The sequence below is a fragment of the Phasianus colchicus genome, chromosome 1 (genome assembly GCF_987193195.1).
Source record: "Phasianus colchicus chromosome 1, bPhaCol1.hap1.1, whole genome shotgun sequence".
NCBI classification, from domain to species: Eukaryota; Metazoa; Chordata; class Aves; order Galliformes; family Phasianidae; genus Phasianus; species Phasianus colchicus.
In genome coordinates this window covers 145,388,364-145,408,755 of record NC_143436.1, presented here as the reverse complement: position 1 = coordinate 145,408,755, position 20,392 = coordinate 145,388,364, and the positions used below count along the sequence as shown (strand labels likewise).

Genomic DNA, 20,392 nt, shown 5'->3' with positions numbered 1-20,392 from the left:
TTTGAGCTGCACAGTGGGAAATACGGTTCGGACATGGCACCGGAGGGATTGGACGGCTCCCGATGATTGGCAGCGGCCGCCGCCGCGCCATTGGCTCCCTTTCAGGCCGCGGCTCAGCGGGGATCCGCCCCCGCCGCCCCCCGCGCCCCCCCGGAGCCGCACTCGCAAAACTTCGCGCGGGGCCCGACGGGGCGCACCGGACCCCGACGCACGGGGAGGGGGAGCGTCCGCGGTGGCTCCGGCTCGGGCTTCTCGGGTGCAGGCTGGGCTCCGAAGGGCCGCGGTGTTCCTTCTGCCGCGTGCGTTGTCGCGGCCGATACCGGTGGCTGAAGGCGCTGCCGGCGGAAGGCAGCCAACGTTTTCCTAAAAAGAAGGCGGTGGGAGGAGGGGGAGGAGGAGGGGGGATTCCTTTCCTTTAGAAAAGAGCTGAGAGCGCAGCGGCGGGGAGGCACGCGGCGCACGGGATGGAGGAGGATGGGGAGCCCGTGCCCGGAGCCCGCGGCACCCCCCGGGCCGCCCTATCCAAGCGGAGGGCTCTGATGCAAGGGGTGTCCCCGGATGCCCTCCCCAACTTCCCTCCCAAGCCCTATTTCAGCCACGGGGAAACTGACACAAAGCGCGGTGCCACAGCCGCAAAGCTTCGAGATGGGGGTGCTGCCATCGGTGGGGGGGGAGGGCAAAGGACACGGGGAGGCGCCGGGAGAGCCGCCCCACGGTGCCCACTGCGGGTGCAGTGCCCGCGTCGTTGTGTCCCCGCGTCCTTCGGCTCTGTCCCCGTGGGAACCGCGTCCCCCTCCCCCCCAGTCCCTCAAGCCGGGCTCCGGCGGTGCACGTCGCAGGTCGGCCCCGCTCCCCGGTGGAACTAAGCGGGTAAATAACGCCCGGCCCTTTACTGGGGACTCTCGATGGTTTTATAGCCAGTAAAGCTTTCCACCACTTCCCTGTACATCGATATGACTGTGTCCCTGGGCTCGTGTGTCACTCACGCACACACTGACCCCACGCATACACACACCGCGGTGTCACGGGGCGCCGGGAGCGCGCAGAAGGGGAGCGCGGCCCCGCGCACGCCTCCTCACCCGGCCCTCGTTAAACGCAGCGTGATAGGGATCTGTCATCGATTTAATATGGCTTAATTCAAATCTATCCCCCCGATCAATTTCTTTTTATGAGAGGCCATAAAACAAAGAAAATATTTTACAGCCGAATAACAGGCGGCCGACCCGCGGCTGGCAGCGGGGGGGCTCGGACGGGCCCCACGTGGAATCGCGCCCGGCTCCGAGCATCGCTGCATGCACGGGGTGGGGGGGGCCGACCCGGGGCACTCAGAGGGCTGCAACCCCGCCGGAGCTCTCCCGGCTCTGGTCCAGGCCCGGCCCCGACGGTCGTCCCCACGGGCACTTTCGCCTTAAACCCGGGCTCGGGACATCGGCTCCGGAGGGTTTTCCACCACTGTGTTGCATCGGGGCTGCTCTATGTAAATGTATGCTAATGCTCACGAGCAGCATTTACAAACAATCGTCTTTACTGCACGTCTTATTGATGGTTAGGGAGCGGGGAACGATATTTTATAGCGGCGAAAGCGTTCTGCCAGGGCACCGCTAGAAAGAGGGCGGTTACAGCCCTCCTCGGTAAAGCTTCCAAATCCGCGAAGGTCTGCCCAAATCCATCAATCCGCCCGACCCGGCCCGACTGCTCGGTATGGCCCTCATCGCGTATGGGCTGCCCCGTGCGTGGGGATCGCGGCCGGGCCCTCCGAGGGCAGCGCGGAGCCGTGCGCGTCCTGTGTGGGGTTGCGCGATTCCTGCGAGAGGCTGCGCTGGCGGCTGCTCCACAGATGCCGGGAGAGGCCGGGAGGTGCGGGCAGGGCCGGGAGCCCTCCCCAGGGCGGAGGACAAGCGGGGCCGGGCCTCGGGCGGGAGCGGACAGCCTTTGGGTTGGAGACCCGCGGCAGAAGTCGCGCAGTTGCCATTTTCAGCGTGCGCTTTGACGGGGAAAGCGTGGCCCGTTTCCCCCGGCTCGTCCCCTTTGGGGATTTGCTCAGACGGGGGCAAAATCAGAAAAAACAATCCCTCCTTCCGTCTGAGTATATACGTGTTTGAAGAGAACGGACGGAGAGGGGCAACCTCGGGAAACCTGGGGAGCATTTTGGTTGTTCCCTCTCCCCTCCTTCCTCTCTTCGCAGCCTAACGTCGCCTCCGGAAGAAGCTGTTGAGATAAATCAAACGGTGACACTTTGATGGCTTTTCTTGTACCCGCAATATGGGGACCATATGGCATTGTTATTTATGAATGACAGCAGAAATTGTATTACAGCGCCCATTGCGCGTTGTCGCCGCGCTTCTCCTCCGCCACCGGCGCGGACGTGGCCACCCCCGCTCCGAGAGGGGCCGCCCCGGTGCCCCCGTCCCTCCGGCTCTGTGCCGGATCCGTTCTTGCTGGGGCTGCGCCGGAGCTGTGCCGCGGGGCCGGGTGCGCAAAGTGTGCGCAAAGTGCGCGGCCGCGGGTGCTGCCCTTCGCCTGGCAGCGACAACTTTCTATATATACGTATAGACGTCTATAAATACAGCGATAAAATATGATTGGCACGAGGGAGAGGCGCTCCTTCCTGCCTCGAGAGCAGGTTTGAGGGGGGAAGGAAAAAAAAAAAAAAAAAAGGCAAAAAAAAAAAAAGGCTTTTAAAAGTTGCGGCTTTGGCTGAGATTTTCACGATTTCCCTTTTCCCTTTCACATGGCGCTGCCGCTGGAGCCGACAAAGAGCTGCTGTCCCGAGGTGCGTTTCACAGAGGGAGCTGCAGCACCGCACATGTGGGCTTCACGGGTCAGAGGTCGGACGGCCCCGGAGTGCGGAGCTCGGCCCCATCAAAGCCGACTGCAGCTCCGTACCACGCCATGAGAGCGGCGGGCGGATGGCGGCTGCGGCACGGACAGCGCTGCAGTGCTTCTCCCGACCCCGTGCTCTCCGTTCCGGCCTGGCTGCCGCTGTCTGGCCCCGCCGCAGCCCCGTGGGCCGGGGTAGGGGTACGAGGGGGCACGGCGGGGCTACTCGAGGCACGGAACGGTGCCCCTTCCCCAGCTCTCTTCACGTTAGCAGCCGGCAACGGTAGGAGCTGTTTTAAAGAGAAATTCGGAACACTTACAGAAGGAGGGTGCTCCCAGCAGGGATCCTGCAGGTCAGGAGCGGCCAGAAAGCTGCAGGGAAAAAAAGAATAAAAATTAAAATTAAAATTAGACTTGAAGTTTTGTTCATGGAGGAGAGTTCTGGCCCGGCTCCGGGACGACAGTCGGATCGGAGTGAGGCTCTCTGCTGCCTGGGGAAAAAGGGCCGTGGTGCAGGGAGGGATAAAGAGACTCTCGGGGGACGGCCATGAGACTTTGAACTTGGAACGGCCCCACTGCGTCCTGGGGATGCGGCACTGGGAGGGGAACGGAGCACGGCTGGGCTGTAATAGTCCTGGTGTGCCCCGGCAGGGAGAGAGGGGACGGGGCAGGAGGGGAGGGAGGGATGGGAGAAGGGAGAGGGATGGAAAGGGAAACAGAGAGGGAATGGGAAGGAAGCAAGGGAGAGAGGAAGGGAGAGATGAGATGAAAGAAGGAAAGGAAGGAAAGGATAGAAAGGATGGAAAGGATGGAAAGGAAGGAAAGGAAGAAAAGGATGGAAAGGATGGAAAGGAAGGAAGGAGGAAAAAAAGGGGGAGAGGTAAAGGGAAGACAGAAAAAATAAAGGGAAGATAAATAAATATAAGAAAGAGAAAAAAAAGAAAAGAAGGAAAGAAAGAATAAAGAGAAGGAAGGAAGAAGAAGGAGGGATAAATCCAGAAGATAGATAGATATTTGTATGGACATTCTTTTTTTTTCTTTCTTTCTTTTTTTTTTTTCTTTTTTTCTCCAAACCAATATTTCATTTGGGGTTTTTCTCTGAGTCTTTCGAGTTCCTTTCTGATCCAAGAATCAATCACACTTTCTGCATTTTTCTCTCGGTGAAGTCCCAGCTCTTGCAGAGCGCTTTCTACATGCGGCACCGAGGCACAGCCCCGGCCTCTCCCGCACCTCTGGGGCACCTCCAGGCCCTCCTCCTCCAAAACCTTCCGAGGAAAGAGAGCAGTCCGTCCGCTCACTGTGCCCGCAGTCCGGGCTGTGCAGGGGCCGGCTGTCAGCAGGCATGGATGGAGCGGGGCTGAGGGCTGCGGGGCGGGGCGGGGGGAGGATGAAACCTCGGCCCGGGCAGAGAGCAACAGCGCGACACTGCCTTTCGGACAGGGCTTGGAACATTTTAACTATTTGGTGGCAGCGGTGGGGGAACCTTCTCTGACAATCTTGTTCTGTAGACAGTGCTACCTTTTCCTTCTTTCCTTCTTTCTTCCTTTCCTTCTTTCTCTCCTTTCCTCCTTTCCTTCCTTCCTTCCTTCCTTCCTTCCTTCCTTCCTTCCTTCCTTCCTTCCTTCCTTCCTTCCTTCCTTCCTTCCTTCCTTCCTTCCTATCCACCCACCCACCCACCCATCCATCCATCCATCCATCCATCCATCCATCCTCCCTGGGTGCAAAGCAGCCGAGAGCCAGCAGGATACGGCCCCACTGTACCACCATAACCCCATACCGCTTTTTAACGCTGAAGAAGCCCCGTTCGGTGCTACCCGTGCCCCCAGCACAGCTCGTGCCCAGACGTGTTTTTATGGGGGGGAGGGGAGGGAGGGGGGAGCTGACCTGCTCGCTTTTCTATTCCCGCCGTGAGAGGATCCGGTTTGCCAATAACAATGGCGGGGCGGGGGGGCCGGGCCGGTTTGAGTTGGTTTTGTTTGTTTGGGTTTTTTTTTGGTTTCTCTTTAAAGAACGGAACGAGAACGGAGGGCTCCCGGAACACCCGCTCCGGGACTCAGCACAGCGGAGCAGCCCCGCCCCGTGCGGGGTCCGACGGCCGCCCCGGCCCTCTCCGGCTTTCCTTTCTATGTCCCTTCCCATCTAAGTGCGTTTCCCCCCGGTCGCGACATCAGGACTTCAGCTCAGCCCTCACCTCCCCCCAGTCCCCCCCAACCCCGGCCCCGCTCCCTGCGTCTCTCGTGAGCTTCGTGTGCCTCAGCCGAGAGGGGGAAGGGGCTGCGGGGTGGGAGAGTGTCCCTCCCTCCGTCACCACCCGAAAAAAAAAAAAATTAATAAAAATGAAAAAATATATATCGTTTAAAAATAAATAAATTCAATCTCTCCCCCTCCTCCTCCCCCGTGTTGATGCTCGAAGCCCCTCGCTTTGTTTGTTTGCTCCCCAGGCACAGCGGCATCGCCCGTGCGTGCGGCTCTCCCCGCAAAACACCGCCCCTTCCTTTCGCCGTCCAAAATCCGAAGTGGCGACCGGGGAGGGGCGGAGAGGGGGGGACGACCGAAGAAGCCCCGGGCGGGCCCTCCGCTGCCGGCCGCTGTGCCGCGGGGAAGGGGCTGCGCGGCCGCTCCGCTCCGTGCCGGGCTGTGCCGGCGGGGGCCGGGCGGGGGCGGGAGGGGCGCGGGGCCGTCGCGCTGCCATTAGCCGGGACCGGGGACGCCCGGATGGACGGGGCGGCCCGGGCCAATGAGCGGGCGCCGGGAGAGTGACCGGGAGCTGTTATAGGGGCGGCGGGAGAGAGAGGGGCCGCCAGTCCGGGCGGGGAGAGGGGGAGCGGCCGGGCGGGGAGAAAGGAGAGAGGGGGGAGAAAAGGAGGGGGCTAGGGGAGGGGAGAAAAATAAAACGCGGACGCCTCGGCAGCACCCGGCGGGATAAACAGCGGCGGCGGCGGCGGGAGCGGGCGGAGAGCGGCTGAAGCTCGGAGGCCCCGCGCCGCTCCGCCGCCCCTGCTCCCCCCTCCCGCCCCCATTGTTTTTAATCCGCCCCGGACCCCCCTTCCCCCTCCCCTCCCACACCCCTCCCCGCGTTCCTTTCCTCCGTGGGAACCCGAGGCTGCCGCGAGTCCGCGCCGTGAGAGCCCCGGCGGGGCCGCGTGTGCACGCGTGTGTGTATCGCGCGTGCTTCTGTGTGTGTGTGTGTGTGCTTGCGCGTGTGTATCCGTGTGCGCGTATCCGTGTGTGTGTGCCGCAGGGAGCGGCGGGGCCGCCTCCCCCCCCCCCCCGCGTCCCCGCCGCCAGCCCCGTCCCTCCCCTGCTCCCCCTCCCCTCCCCTGCCCGCCCCCGCCTCGCCTCCTTTAATACACTTTGGTTCTCCGCTCGCCTTTGGACTCTGCGCTGCCCGGGCTCCGGCTCCGGCTCCGGCGGCGGCGGCGGCGCGGCCGTGCGGGCGGAGGCGGGGACGCCGCGGCTGCCGGGGGGAAGCGGCGCGGGCGGCGGCGGCGGCGGCGGCCCCGCGCCGGGCGGGCGGCGGAGCGGCGGATCGGAGCGGCGGAGCGGCGCGGCCATGCTGCTGGACGCCGGCCCGCAGTTCCCGGCGCTCGGCGTGGGCACCTTCGCCCGGCACCACCACTCGGCCGCGGCCGAGATGCAGGAGCGGGAGCTGAGCCTGGCGGCGCAGAACGGCTTCGTGGACTCGGCGCACATGGGCGCCTTCAAGCTGAACGCCGGCGCCCACGAGCTGTCCCCGGGGCAGAGCTCGGCGTTCACCTCGCAGGCGCCCGGCTACCCCGCGGCCGCTCTGGGGCCGCACGCCGCGCACGTCGGCTCCTACTCGGGGCCGCCCTTCAACTCCACCCGGGACTTCTTGTTTCGCAGCCGCGGCTTCGGGGAGGCGGCGGCGGGCGGCGGGCAGCACGGCATCTTCGGGCCGGCGGCCGGCGGCCTGCACCACCCGCACACGGACGCTCAGAGCCACCTCCTGTTCCCCGGCATCCACGAGCAGCACGGCCCGCACGCCTCGCAGAACGTCCTCAACGGGCAGATGCGGCTGGGGCTGCCCGGGGAGGTGTTCGCCCGCTCCGAGCAGTACCGTCAGGTCGCCAGCCCCAGGACTGACCCCTACGCGGCGGCGCAGCTGCACAACCAGTACGGCCCCATGAATATGAACGTGGGCATGAACGTGGCGGCCCATCACCACCACCACCCCGGTGCCTTTTTCCGCTACATGCGACAGCAGTGCATCAAGCAGGAGCTGATCTGCAAGTGGATCGACCCCGAGCAGCTGAGCAACCCCAAAAAAAGTTGCAATAAAACTTTCAGCACCATGCACGAGCTGGTCACCCACGTCTCGGTGGAGCACGTCGGGGGGCCCGAGCAGAGCAACCACGTCTGCTACTGGGAGGAGTGTCCCCGCGAGGGCAAGCCCTTCAAGGCCAAGTACAAACTGGTCAACCACATCCGCGTGCACACGGGCGAGAAGCCCTTCCCCTGCCCCTTCCCCGGCTGCGGGAAGGTCTTCGCCAGGTCGGAGAACCTCAAGATCCACAAACGGACGCACACAGGTAACGGGGGGAGCCGTGCGGGAACGGAGACGGGAGGGTTGCGGGGCAGGAACCGAGGAGGGGGGGGATGCGGGTGAGGAAAAAAAAGAAATGCGGGGGAAAAACAGAGGAGACGAATAGTGGGAAAAATCGGGGAGGGAAGAAACAAGGGAGAAAGTCGATAAGGAAATAAATAGGGAAAGAAACTGCGGAGGAAATAAATAAGGGAGGGAATTGGGTGAAAATTGGTAAGAGAGAAAATGAGCGAGGAAATAAATAGGGGGAAAAAATCGGGAGATGAATGATAAAGGGAGAAAAAATAGCGAAGAAATAAATAGGAAAAAAGTAAGCGATGAAATGGACAAAGGAGAAAACCGGGGAAGAAATAAATAGGGGAGAAAATTAGGGAGAAAATAAATAGGAGAGAAAACGAGGCAGGAAGTAAATAGGAGAGAAAACGAGGGAGGAAATAAATAGGGGCAAAAATCCGAGAGAAAACGAATAAAAGAGAAAATCAGCGAGGAAATAAATAAGGGAGAAAGTCGGGGAGGAAATAAACAGGGGAGAAAAGCGAGGAAAAAAAAAAAGGGAGAAAAGCGAGGAGGAAAACGGGCTCCCGCGCAGCTCGCCGCAGCCCCAGTCCCGGCTCACGGCCGCGGGCGCTGGGCTCCGTCCGCACCGCCTCCCCACGGCCGGGAGTTCGCGTTCGTGGAAGCGGCGCGGATGGAGCGGGGCCTCGGCCGGGCCCTACGGAGGGGCGGGCGGGGGTCTGCGGGTGTGAAACGCGGCTCTGTGTGTGTGTGTGTGTGTGCGCGTGTGTGTCGGGAGTTGCGGGATCGCAGAGCTGTAGGATCGCGGAATTGTGGGGCCGCAGGACAGTAAGATCGCGGAATTGTAGGATGGCAGAGATGTAGGCTGGTAGAGCTATAGGGTCACAGAACGGTAGGGTCACGGATCTGTAGGATAACGGAACTGTAGGGTCACAGAGCTGTAGGAACACGGAGTTGTGTAGCGTCTCAGAGCTGTGGGGTCACAGCACATCCCGGGCCGGGCGGGACCTGCAGCGTCCCCGAGCCCAACTCAGGGCTCTACTTTGGGACAGAACTCGGCTGTCGGGAACCCGCCCGCTCCGTGCTGTGTCGGAGGACGGGGAGAGGCTCCGTACGGATGGAGAGAGCCCCGGGGCCGCCCGAGCCCCGTAGGAAGTGCGGCACGTCCCTCGCTGGGAATGCTTTCCATTAAATTTAAATGGTGTGAGCAAGGCAATAAAATTTTCTCGTTGGGAAAAAAAAAAAAAAAACAAACCAAAACCAACCAAACCCTAAAAAAAAACAACAACAAAAAAAGTGTTTTTAAAGTATCACCGAGCTGCTGCAGGCCGGTCGGCAGATCCGCGTTGAATAACGGGGTGAGCGGGGCACGGCGAGGGCGGAAAGGCCAGGGCTGCCCCGGTGAGGAACGGCGAGAGCCGCGAGGCCGGGTAGGGTGAGGTGCCGTCTGTGGGTGCCCGCAGGGGCAGCGGTCGCACCGCGTACGGAGCGAACGGCCGAGCGGCTTCGGGCAGCAGCAAGGAGAGCTCCGAGGAGCGGCTCCGCGGCCCTCGGCACCGCGCTTCGGCTCTGCGGACGGCTGCGAGGAGAGGCGTTTGGGTGCCGACGGCGTTCAGCGATAAGCGCTTCCTCCGGCCGACGCGGAGTTCGCGGCTCCGTAACGCCGCTTGAGAAACGCCTGGGAAAATTAAACGAAGTATTTAACGGCCTCTTCGTTTTCCCGGCTGACGCGTGCTCTTCGCCAGTGTCCGAACGCGGGGCGCTGCCCGGCCCTAAAGCTGCCCTCAGTGCCGGTTCCTTGAAGGGATGCGCGGGGCCGAAGCCGTCTCGCTGCTTTTTCCCAAATCTCCTCGGCCGCGGGACGCGCGTGGGGCGGGTACCGGGGGCCGGAGGCCGAGGCCCGGTCCGACCGCTGCTGTCTTGCAGGGGAGAAGCCCTTCCAGTGCGAGTTCGAGGGCTGCGACCGGCGCTTCGCCAACAGCAGCGACCGCAAGAAGCACATGCACGTGCACACGTCGGACAAGCCGTACCTGTGCAAGATGTGCGACAAGTCCTACACGCATCCCAGCTCCCTGCGGAAGCACATGAAGGTACCCGGCCCCGCAGCCGGCGGCGGGAGGCGGGGGGGCGGCCGCCCCGCTCCGGGCGCCCCGTCGGGGCGGCGGGCGGCGGGCGCGGGGCCCGGGGGCGGCGGGCCGGGACGGCGGCGGGGGGCGGCAGAGCCTGGGGGCCGCCCCGTCCCCCCTCCACCCGGCGCTCTTGCCTTTGCCCCCCAGGTGCACGAGTCGTCCCCGCAAGGCTCCGAGTCCTCGCCGGCCGCCAGCTCCGGCTACGAGTCCTCCACGCCCCCGGGGCTGGTGTCCCCCAGCGCCGAGCCGCAGAGCTCCACCAATCTCTCCCCGGCGGCGGCGGCTGCGGCTGCGGCGGCGGCGGCGGCGGCCGTGACCGCCGTTCACCGGAGCGGCGGCGGCGGCGGCGGCGGAGGAGGGAGCGGCGGCGGCGGCGGCGGCGGCCACAGCGGCCTCTCCTCCAACTTCAACGAGTGGTACGTGTAGGGCCGCCGGACTGCTCTGCGGCCCCGCCGCCGCCGCCCCTCCCGGGTCGGAGGAAGCGCTCCCGGAGCCCGCTCCGCACGGAGCTCCCCGCGCTGCCGGCCCGCGGCCATCTGTCGGAATTCGTTTCTGTTTGTTTTTTTAATTATTATTATTATTATTATTATTTACGAACGCTTTAAACCAGCAAAAAAAAAAAAAAAGAAAGAAAAAAAAAAGAAATTTCTATGTAACTGCGTGCTGGGAAACGCGAGGGAACAACTCACGAAAGAGAGGAACGGAAAGGAGAAGAAGAGAGGGGATAAACCAACGCACTCGGCGCCCGGCGGAAAGCCCCGGGGCGGCGGAGCGCGGCTCTCCCTCCGAAGCGGCGGACAAAGCAGCGCCGCGGTCCGGCCGACCCTGCAGAGCCCGACCCTGAGAGCGAGAGGATCGGCCCTGCTTCGCCCCGAGCCCTCCGAGCCCTCCTCCTTCCATTTCCCTCCGAAGAAGCGAAGGACTTTGTTTCTTTTCTTCCTCACCTCCCCCTCCTTTTCTTTTTTTTTTTTTTTTTTTTTTTAGTTCACCCTTAAAAAAAAAAACACACACACAAAAAAAAAAAAAAAAAAGAAAGAAAACAAAGTAACGTGGAAGAAAAAAAAAAAAAAAAAAAAGGCAAACAAAAACCAGAAATGGTTTCTTTTGTACTTGTGATCTCTTGAATATCGTGTTCCTTTCGAAGAGGCGACTTGATTGTAAACCGCATCTCCACCGTACCCGGGGAAGAAGTGCCGTGCCAAAGTCCCGTCCCGCCCCGCGCTGTCCGCTGTTAGCTGGGTGCCGTGTGCTGTCGTAGTGCTTTGCCGTCCGCTCCCTTAGTCCTGGTGGGAAGGTTGTGAGGAAATCAGCGTCGTGCCGTAGGCTTCCCGTCCACCGCCCTCCTCCTGTAAATACCCGTGACCATATTTATCCATTTGTAATTAAATTATGGTATTAACTTGCTACAGAGGAAACAGTATTTATAAAGAATGTTTCTTAACTATAAATATGTACAATTGTGAGCATAAACTGTTTCAGATTTTTTTATTTGAAGGTTTAAGTGGTTTCATCCTTTCTTGTGATATGTTTGGAGAGTAATGCGTACAGAAATATAATAAAACGTGTTGAAGCTGCACACGGGCCGTCGCCTTTTTGTGCCGAGGGCTCTCCCGGCGCCCCGGGGGAACAAAACGCCCTTCGACGGCGGCCGCGGAGCGGCACGGAGGGAGCAACGCCGCACCCCCCGACCCCGGCGGGATCGGCCCTCCTAGGGAAGAGCCTCGCACAGAGACGCCGCGCTGCCCTCCGCCGTTCCCAATCCTCCGCTTTCTGCGGGAGGCGACGACGAGGCCGCTTCGGGCCTCAGGATCTCGGGAGTTGCCCCGGCTCCGAGTCCCACACCGGAACCGCTACTCGGGCCCCGGAGAGGAGAAAGCGGCCGTGTGCGAGGGCTCCGATTTCCCTCCCCTCTTCTCTCTTTGATTGTTTGGCTTTTTGAACCAGGAGCGGCTCGAGGTGTGGGATGCGCTCAGTGCGGGGCTGGAGGCCGCCAGAGAGGCGTTCCCAAGAGCCACCACGTTTCGGGGAGCCGTCGGGGCCGCCCGCGCTGGGCCCGCAACGCGACGGGGAGAGGCGACGGGCACGGGAGGATCCTTTGGTTGTCCGGCGTCGCCCACGGACCTCCCCCGTCCCGGCCTTGATCTGGTTTTCGGGATCTGTGCCCCGTGCTCAGGGAACGGCAGAGGTGTCCCGAGCCACGAGAATAGAATAAATAAGGGTACGCGGAGACCTGCTCGCTTCGGGAGCATTCCACAAACGCTGGGCGAAGGGAGGAGGGGGAGGAGGGAGAAGAGGGGCCCTTCATCTCGGTGCTGCCGCAAGTTTGGGGCGCGGAGCGGGAACACAGCGCCCGCTGCAACCGTGCCTCTCCCAGCTCGGCCATCCCCCCGCGTAGCACGGGCTCCCGAGCAATCAGACGGCTATTAACATCCATTTATGTTCTTTAATAATATTACGGAAAAAAAAAAAAAAAAAAAAAAAAAAGTTAATATGCCAAATGCCCCTTAGTGAGGTTCGTGGAAGATCCCTCTTCGTCCGTGAAGCCGAAAATTCGCTCAGGGTCCCTCTGCAGAGCGCTGCTAGCCGGGGGCTGCCCCGATCCTCTCCCGGCCCGGAGCCGTGGCTCCAGCTTAGGCTCGGTGCCCTCTGTCCCCCCGCCCCGACTGGCCTCGCCCCACTCACTACGGCCTCGCCTTGCCCCGCTCCCTCCCCGGGCCGGGGCTGTGCCGACCGTGGTGCCCGGGGTCACCGCTCATCCCCGCGCAGTGCCGGCGGAGGTCAGAGCGGGCGGACCCACACGAGCCTCCCCCCATCACGTCCTCTCCGGGCTGCCCCTGAACTTGAACTTGGCCCCGGCGAGTCCCGCCCGCAGCCCACTCTCTCTGCCCGCCTCCCGCAGGCCCTGACCCCGGCCCGGCCTCGCCACGCTTAAGGCAGAGAGCAGTAATTCATCGGGTTCGGGACTCGGGGTGCGACCCGGAGCCTCCTTCTGCCCTGTGCGCGGGTGGCCCGGCCTCGGGGTGCTGGAGCCCCGCTTTGCCCCCTCTCCTCCTTCTGCCCGCGTTTCCCCTCATCTGCCGTTTCTCTTCTCTCACGCCGCATCGGACGTTCCCAAACATCCCCGCCCGGCCCCGAACGCGACCTGTGGACAGCCCCCGAGGGCCAGCGGGCGGCCGAGCTCACGCCTCGACGGCGCGGCCCCGACGGCTGCCGTGGGCGAGACGGCCCCGGGTGCGTCGCTCGGCCGCTTCACTTTGGCGGTCCTTCGCTTACCGCCACAGCCGGTACAGAGCGGTGGGTTTTATCGTAACGTTTATTATTGGTATTATTATTAATCATAAAATTCGTTCCCGACTCTGCCTGGAGACCCCCTGAGGGCACAGAACGATTTCCCCGAGAACCGCTCTCTCCCGGCTCTCCTCCCAAATCCCGGCTCAGCCCATGAGAGGAACCTCTCTCTTCGCAGAGGGACCCTACCTGCCCCTGTCCTGTCCCCCCCACCTGCTTCGCTGCCGCACCTCCTTTGTTTTGACGGCGGAAAGAACGCGACCCAAAGCCACAGCTGCCCACCCCACCCACGGCCGTGCCCGTGCCCCCGGCCCGCACCCATCCGGAGAACGGCCGCGGTTCTCCTCGAGCCCGGCCCGGCCCTGTCGAACTCCTCTAGCTGCCTCGGGCCAGACCTCCCCGAGCCCCTCGGAACCTTTTCTGTCTCCCCTTTGTTTTCAGTACCCGCACACGTTTCCTGCCCTGTGTGCAGACTCAGCGGGCTCACCCACACCTCTCCTGGCCTCACGGACACAGTGAGGTACGTGGATTTTTCATCATCTCTGTGCACAGTCAGCTTTCTCTTTAGTTGCTCGCGTTTCAATCTCGTGGGTATCTTTTTTCTTCCTTTCTTTTCTTTTTTTTTTTTCTTTCTTTCTTTCTTTCTTTTTTTTTTTCCCCCCTATTTTTTTTTAAATTTCTTTTTCCTTTTCTTTATTCCTTTTTCTTTTCCTTTTTGTTTTTTTTTGTTTCTTCTTCCCCCCCCCCCCCCACTTGCCACCCTCCCCAGCCCCCCACTCCACCCCCCTTCCCAGCAGCCCTTCTCCCGATCGGATCCCCCTTTCCCATCAGAGCGGGCAAACCCCATTGTCTCACCCCGCGGGACACGGTGACCCCCTCCCTCCGACAGTGCCATTCCTCCCGAGGGCGTCGGGCTTTCCTCCCTCTCACTCCGGCCGGGTTGGGGGAGGTGGTGAGGGGAGGCTAACACTGGGGGGAGAGAAAAAGAAAGAAGGCGAAGAGCGGGAGGGGCCGAGAGGACCTTTGCGGAGGTTCCACGTCTTTATTTAATTCTACTTCAAAGCGGCCGCTGCGCCGTTGTCCCGATGGGAGGAAGCGCGGCGCGGAGCGCACCGCAGACCCCGCTCCTGTCGGGCAGTGCCCCAGCGCTGATCCCGCGGCCCCACCGCTCCGCAACGGAGCTTCGATAGGAGAAACCCCTGCAATGGGAACTGCGCGGGGCGAGCGTTGCTGCGGCCTCCCCAGGAGTGGGGACAGCGCGTCCCACGGGGAGCCGTGGGTGTCCACAAGAAATCGTCGGCACGGGAGACGGGGGAGGGGATGGTTGAGGGGGAGGGGGTCCAAACGCCGGTGTATGGCCGAGGGGTGCGAGTGTTTCGGAGGGGGGGGTTGGGTTTATCCAAGCTGGCAGTGGGGTGGCCCCGGGCGCTCAGGTGCGGGCTGGGCACGGCCGGGGGAACCCCAGGGAGCGGAGTCGTGAGGGGTTCGGTGTGGGGGTCGGAACAGGGGAGGGGGGGGGAAGAAAAAAAAGAAGAAGAAAAAAAAAGAGAAATTTTCATTCCAACTTTTTTTTTTTCCCCTTTTCTTTTCTTTTTCTTTTTTTTTTTCTTTTTTTTTTTTTTTTTCTTTCTTTTTTTTTTTGCCCTTTGCTAGAGCATTAATTCCTCCGTATGGGCAAACAGCCCTTCTCCCTCGGTTCTCAGCCGCATCCCCAAGATTGAACCGCAGTTTTAATGGGAGCCGCGACCGCATCGGGCGATGGAGGAGAGAAGGGCTGCCCGGGCCGGCCCGTGCCGATAGAGCCGGCCCGACCGGTAGCGATGGAGCCGGTCCGATCCGTGCCCGTGGAGCCGCCCGGCCGCGGGCAGAGGCAGAAATCGGCCCCACGGCGGGGCGGCGCGGCGCGTTGCCGGCACACGCTGCTGCGGTATTGATCCGGGGGGGAAGATAAACAGCGAAGCCGGCCCCTGTGTCCTGAATGCTAATGCGCGCGCCTTCCGCATTTTAATTGTTGTTCACTTCTTATTTCCACCGCAAATATTTGCCGCCCTCAGCGTGGCAATTTTGCCCCCACGTTTATTTCACTTTGCTCGCTCTCCTTTAGCTTTCTTTCTCCCGTTTTGGTTTCTTTTCTTTTTCCCTCACCTCCTCCCGTTGGAACCTCGCCTCGACTTTCCCCACCGACGCCGGGGACAGCGGCTCCTCTCCGTGCCTCTCCCCATCCCCGCGCAGCATAGCGCCGGTCCCTCCGCTCCTCTCCGGGCTGCGCGGCTCAGCCAGCAGTTCACAGCTCACCCCGGACCCGACCCCCCCCCCCCCCCTTCTCACACGCTGTTCGGGGACCTACGGACCGCATAGGGGCAATTAAGCGGGTCGAGCCGACGCGTCAGACAGCGAGGAGATACTCAGCTCGAATTCCCGTCATTACAAATAATTTTCACGAAGGGATCTTCTAAAATATTACTGAGGTTTTTTTTTCCTCCGTTACCCTTCTCAGGGTGTTTTTTAGCCCGCGAATGATTTACTGCCGGGGCAATTTCGGAGGACGAGGTTTACAGCTTGACTTATTGGGGCGAACAGTCCGGGCTGACACCTCTGTGTGCCCGCACCGCTCCGCTCCGCACCGCTCCGCATTCCTTCACAGCGCGGACTCCCGGCCGACATCAAACGAGCACCGGTCAGCGCGGCCGTTTTAAGACACGGGGAAATTAAAACTAAATGCGGGCTTAAAGTATAAAACAAAATTCGGGAGGAAAAGCGTAGATCGCTTCAGTGCAATACCGCAGGGACAGAGCCCGAGCAGCCGAGTCGGGCCGGAGCAGAAGCGGTCCTTCTGCTGACCGCTATTTAGTGATGCGTTATTGCGGCGGTGTTTTTAATTCCCGGTGGGAATGTCGGGCCGAGCGCGGTGCCCGCAGTTTCCCTCAGCGCGCTTTCCCCATTTCTTTGGTGCCGACGCTACCGGAGGCTGCAACAGAAGGAAAACGTTTCCACTGTTCTACTTAACGCCATTCACTTCTCTCCGGCACTTTGGCTTTTACACACTTCTCTCGTCATCGGCACGGACTCCGCTCCTCTTTTTCCCGTTATTTTGGGTATAGCGAAGGAGGCTTTCAGCTCCCTGCTCTCCCGTATCCCGCTGCCCCGCTGCCCCCCCCGGCTCCGCCGCAGTCCTTCCCGACCTCCGTTGCGTGTCCCGAGGGAAGGAAAGCCCCGGATCCCGCAGTGTTCCACTCCTTATCCCCCCCTCCGCCCCGTTCCGCGCCCCCCGCCCCGGAGCGCAGCGCTGTGCGGGGGGTGTGGGCCCGCGTTTGTCTGCCTTTGTTATTCGAGCTTTTGAAAAAAAAATATTCTAAAGAAATTAAACAAATACGTAAAGAGAGGAGAGAAAAACTAAAGAAAAGCATTCGCTTTAGGAAATAGATCAAACAACACCCTACATTATATATATATACATATATATATATGTACATATATATCCCCGATAATTAACCCCGACAGCCGTTCCGCGTCCGCGGACTGAGACCACGGCTCGGTCAGCCCCCTCCCAAATGCTCCGCCCGTCCCGACGGCTGCACCCCGTGCCCGCTGTCGCGGGGATGCTCTGCGCGCAACCTGCGCTCCCGCTGCGCGCCCTGCGGAGTCCGGCCGGAGGCAGTGCCGGGACGTGAGGCAGCCGGGGGGCTGCCGTCGGGGCGCAGGTGTGCTCCCATTTTGACAAACCGCGCTCACATGAGGCGAAGGGGCACGGGTTCCTCCCCATCTCCGGCTCTTCCCCCAGCAGCTGTCAAAAAAAAAAAAAAAAGAAAAGAAAAGAAAAGAAAAAAAGAAAAAAAAAAGAAAGAAAGAAAAAAGAAAAAAGAAAAAAGAAAAAGAAAAAAGAGGGGCTAAAATTCTCGTTTTCCGCTTTTGCACAGGAGGCTGAGGCTTGGCGAGGACACGGGAAATCCGCGGATTTTTTTTTTCCCGTGTGTGGAGGCTGCAAGCTCCCTGGTGCGTTTCCCCCCGTGCAGCCCCGCGGACAGGTGCGGAGCTCCCAGGCAGGAGCGCAGAGCCTCTGCGATACCCGACGGGGCGTGAGGATCTGTAACCTCCGGCCCTGAGAGCCGTCGGGGGGAGCGGGGCATGAGAACGGCAGGCTGCCTCCTCCCGAGTCCCTTCCCCGTGCATTGCCCCGGGGCCGACCTTGAATTAAAACCCCGATGGGGTTCCCTGAGACAATGGGAACGCAGCTCGCAGGGGTGCTCTGGGACTGAGGCAGGGCTGGCCCCAAGCCCTGCGTGCTGCCTCCGCTCCCTGCGTTATTTGGGGAAAGCGGGAACACGGAGACGGCTCTTGCCCGCAGAGATCGATTGACTCAAATTTTGAAGAGCGAAAAGTTGCTTAAAAATACGGCGAGCTCGTTCCCTTCGGGGGAAGCACTAAAAACACTCCGGAGCTCTGGAAGCCGCGCCGTCGGAAGGAGCAGAGGGAAGGGAAAGCCGGCAGCTGCCGCCGGGTGCGGATACGCACGGGTGGCGGTGGAGAGGACGACGACGACATGTCGTCCAACACAGCGCAGAGAAGGAGAGCTGGAGAGTCCCAGACTAGCGGTCCTGGAGGCTTAACTGTGAAAAACAAATAATTTTGTTCTTTAGATATGCACACTTATTTATGTAGCATACATATGAAGCAGCAAGAGGAAGGAAGAAGATGTCTTTGTTCCGCTATTCCTCTTTTTCTTTTTTTTTTTTTGGAGGGGGGGGAGGTGGGAATAGAGAACACCCACAAACCCTTCCACATTAACGCCCTTTAGTTTTTGTTTCCACAGTTTCTGTTTTCAAGGCTCCCATGCACAGCTCTGAAGCACCGCAGGGCCCTACGTGCGTTAACCCACACCTGAAGGCATAAATAGGCACAAAGTTAATACCTCATTGCACAAAAGGTGCTCTAAGGTATGGTGCCATCCCTGGTATTGGGACAGCTGCCCAGAAGAACCCTTTTTCCTTGTTCGTACAAAGGCAATATTTTCTTTCCTACCCGGGCAGCAACAACTAGAAGCGCAGAGGTGGAGGTGGAAAGGAAGAGCTCCAGGAACTTCCCAAGCAAAGCCAACTGACCGCTGTTACCTGCCAACAGAAATCTCAAGCATTTCGTTTGCCTTTCACAGCTCTGTGCCTTTAACACATTTTATTGTCCCACCACGCTTCCAGACTGTTGCTGCGTCCTACCTGGAATCACAGACCTCAGCCTGGGATTTTGGCAACCTCCTTTCAGCTACAGCTGTTAAAATTTATTGCTCAGCAGAACTCATCCATCCCACAAGCCATGCTGGGTACAAAGGGACTCATTCAGGCACTGGGGTGGCTCCTTGTGCAGTCCCATACAGAGCCTACCAGAGACACAGCCACGTCCAACAGGCTACCGAAGACCATCCAGTGCCATTAAGCCATGAGTATTGATTTTGTTCCTATCCAAACCAGTGGAAAATATGTGGGAGAATAAAGTAGCAAAAATTCTGGTTTTAGCCTGAGATATGGGCTTGAGCACTGAAATTTATGTGTAGCATAATCCTTTATCCTAAATTCTGCATGAATGAGACATAGCTATGGAAGTTGAGATTTTTTTTAAAAAACACGTTCCTTTAATGCTGTTAAATCATAATCCTTATATGCATTCCTGCTTTCCTCCGACAGTTCAGTGGATTTCAAATAACTCCTAGACCTTGTGCCATCTCTCTATGAACAAATAGCTCTTCCTCTCTGTACCTGCCTGCATTTTGCTAAGCATGTCCCGTGGTGGAGTGCGTTAGGAGATGAACTCTGAGAGAGAACATACTGGTTTGATTCAATATTCCAGAATGGGAAAGACAGAGACCTGTCAGCAGAATTGCTTTCAAGGAATGGGTTCGATGAAATCTTAGTGGGCATATCCCATTTGCTCAAGAAGTTCTGCTTTTCTGGTAATTATCCAAGAAGCTCTGATGTTTGCTCAGCTGGCCCATTCCAATTCCTTGCCCTCTGCTGCCCTTAGGCACCTCTGTGGCCATGCTCCTGCATTCCTCATATCTGGCCTCTGAATGGAGTGGAGAGCTGTCTTCTGGGCAAAATGAGACCTTCAGGTTCATTACCACTGATCTGAACTAAAGCCAAGGCATGGGATGTGCTCACAACACAAGGACTGGGTTTTAAAAATCCCCCGGGCATGGGGCTGGTAAAGAGCAGAATGCACAATTGCTGTTTATTTCTTGGTGGCATTTCATCATCTTCTGAAGGCTCAGTTGTGCAAAGATGCACCTCATCATATTCCAGCCCCGGGTCCCGTGTTGGTTTTGCATATGTCTTCTGCAAAATGCCTGAAAACTCAATTCCAAGCTTCTGTATCTATAGATTGTATGGGTTAGTCAACAAACCTAAAAGTTCCTCCAGTTCCTCTGAGCAGGTTTGCAGTGGCACCAAGCAACAAGAGGTGGCTGTGGGCAGCCTGGAACCCACTGGGCACCAGGCACTGATGCCTCTCCCCACAGGGTTTTTCCCACTTGGGATGAAGAAAGCATCTGGAGCACCTTGCAGGGCTGTCCCTTCTGCATCTTCCAACAGCAGATTTACACCCTCAAAACTATAAATCGGGAGAAACACGTGCTAACTGCAGCATATGGACAGAAAGCTTGTGTGCCTTGAGAAAAAGGCATCATACATCTAGTTGGGAAAAATAAAAAGCATATGCTTGGAGCTGTTATCATATAAACAGGGCTGGAATGCAAACTTTTCCAGCATGCAAATAAGTGGACTTGCTGTTCAGCATAGTTTCTGTATACTGAAATTTAAAGTAATTAGAGGACAGCTGCTGGGCTCCGTTCTGAACTATTAGTTTTGTTTTTATAACGCTCAGGATGTTTTCTGCATCTTCAGAGGTATCAGATTTCAGTTTGCTACAGTTAATGCAATATAAAATTCTGCAACCATCGACTGCAACTGCCAACATATAACTTGGGAACTAAAGTCCAATGTGGAAAATTGGCGATGGATATTGAAAACACTTTCTGCTCCTACTTTACCTTACAAGCAGCACTAGGACCGAGCTTGTTTCCAAGGGGCTCTGCTGCTCTGAGGCTGATGAGAGACCCTAAGACTAACTAAGAGCCTCGTAGATGTCTGATGGGGCAGAACAGATTGCCCCACTTTACTGGTGCAGTAACTCAATTTTAAGATCTCCATCTTAAGCCCATAGTCCCCGCCATTCACAGGTTTTAGGGACCACTGATCAGAAAGTGTGAGTTGTTGTGAACTGTGTGTGGCTCTGTGCTGGTAACCCAATTTGTGCCTGAAATCTAGCAGTGTTTAGTGAGAACTATTGGTGATAGGTGGACAGTTGGGCTGGATGATCTTGGAGGTCTTTTCCAACCTTGGTGATCCTATGATTCTATGATTCTATGTGCTGTGTATGCTTATGTCAACTATGTGCAGTAGATACAGCAGCAGATAATTGCTGTTGTTTCAACTTACAGATGCCAAACATGTTCAACTTAATCTTCTGTTTTCATGTGATCGTAATCAAGAATATTCTGTATCTTCACATTTCCTCTCTGTGGTTTTTG

General features: G+C 58.8%; 1 protein-coding gene across 1 annotated transcript; it reads left to right on the top strand.

The window, feature by feature from the left end:
• The first annotated feature begins 6,339 nt into the window (after positions 1-6,339).
• ZIC2 (Zic family zinc finger 2) lies at positions 6,340-9,954 on the top strand. The gene is made up of 3 exons (XM_031613737.2): positions 6,340-7,370; positions 9,326-9,489; positions 9,676-9,954. Exons 1-3 carry the CDS (start codon positions 6,374-6,376, stop codon positions 9,952-9,954), a joined length of 1,440 nt encoding a protein of 479 aa, XP_031469597.1. The 5' UTR covers positions 6,340-6,373.
• The last annotated feature ends 10,438 nt before the right edge of the window (positions 9,955-20,392 follow it).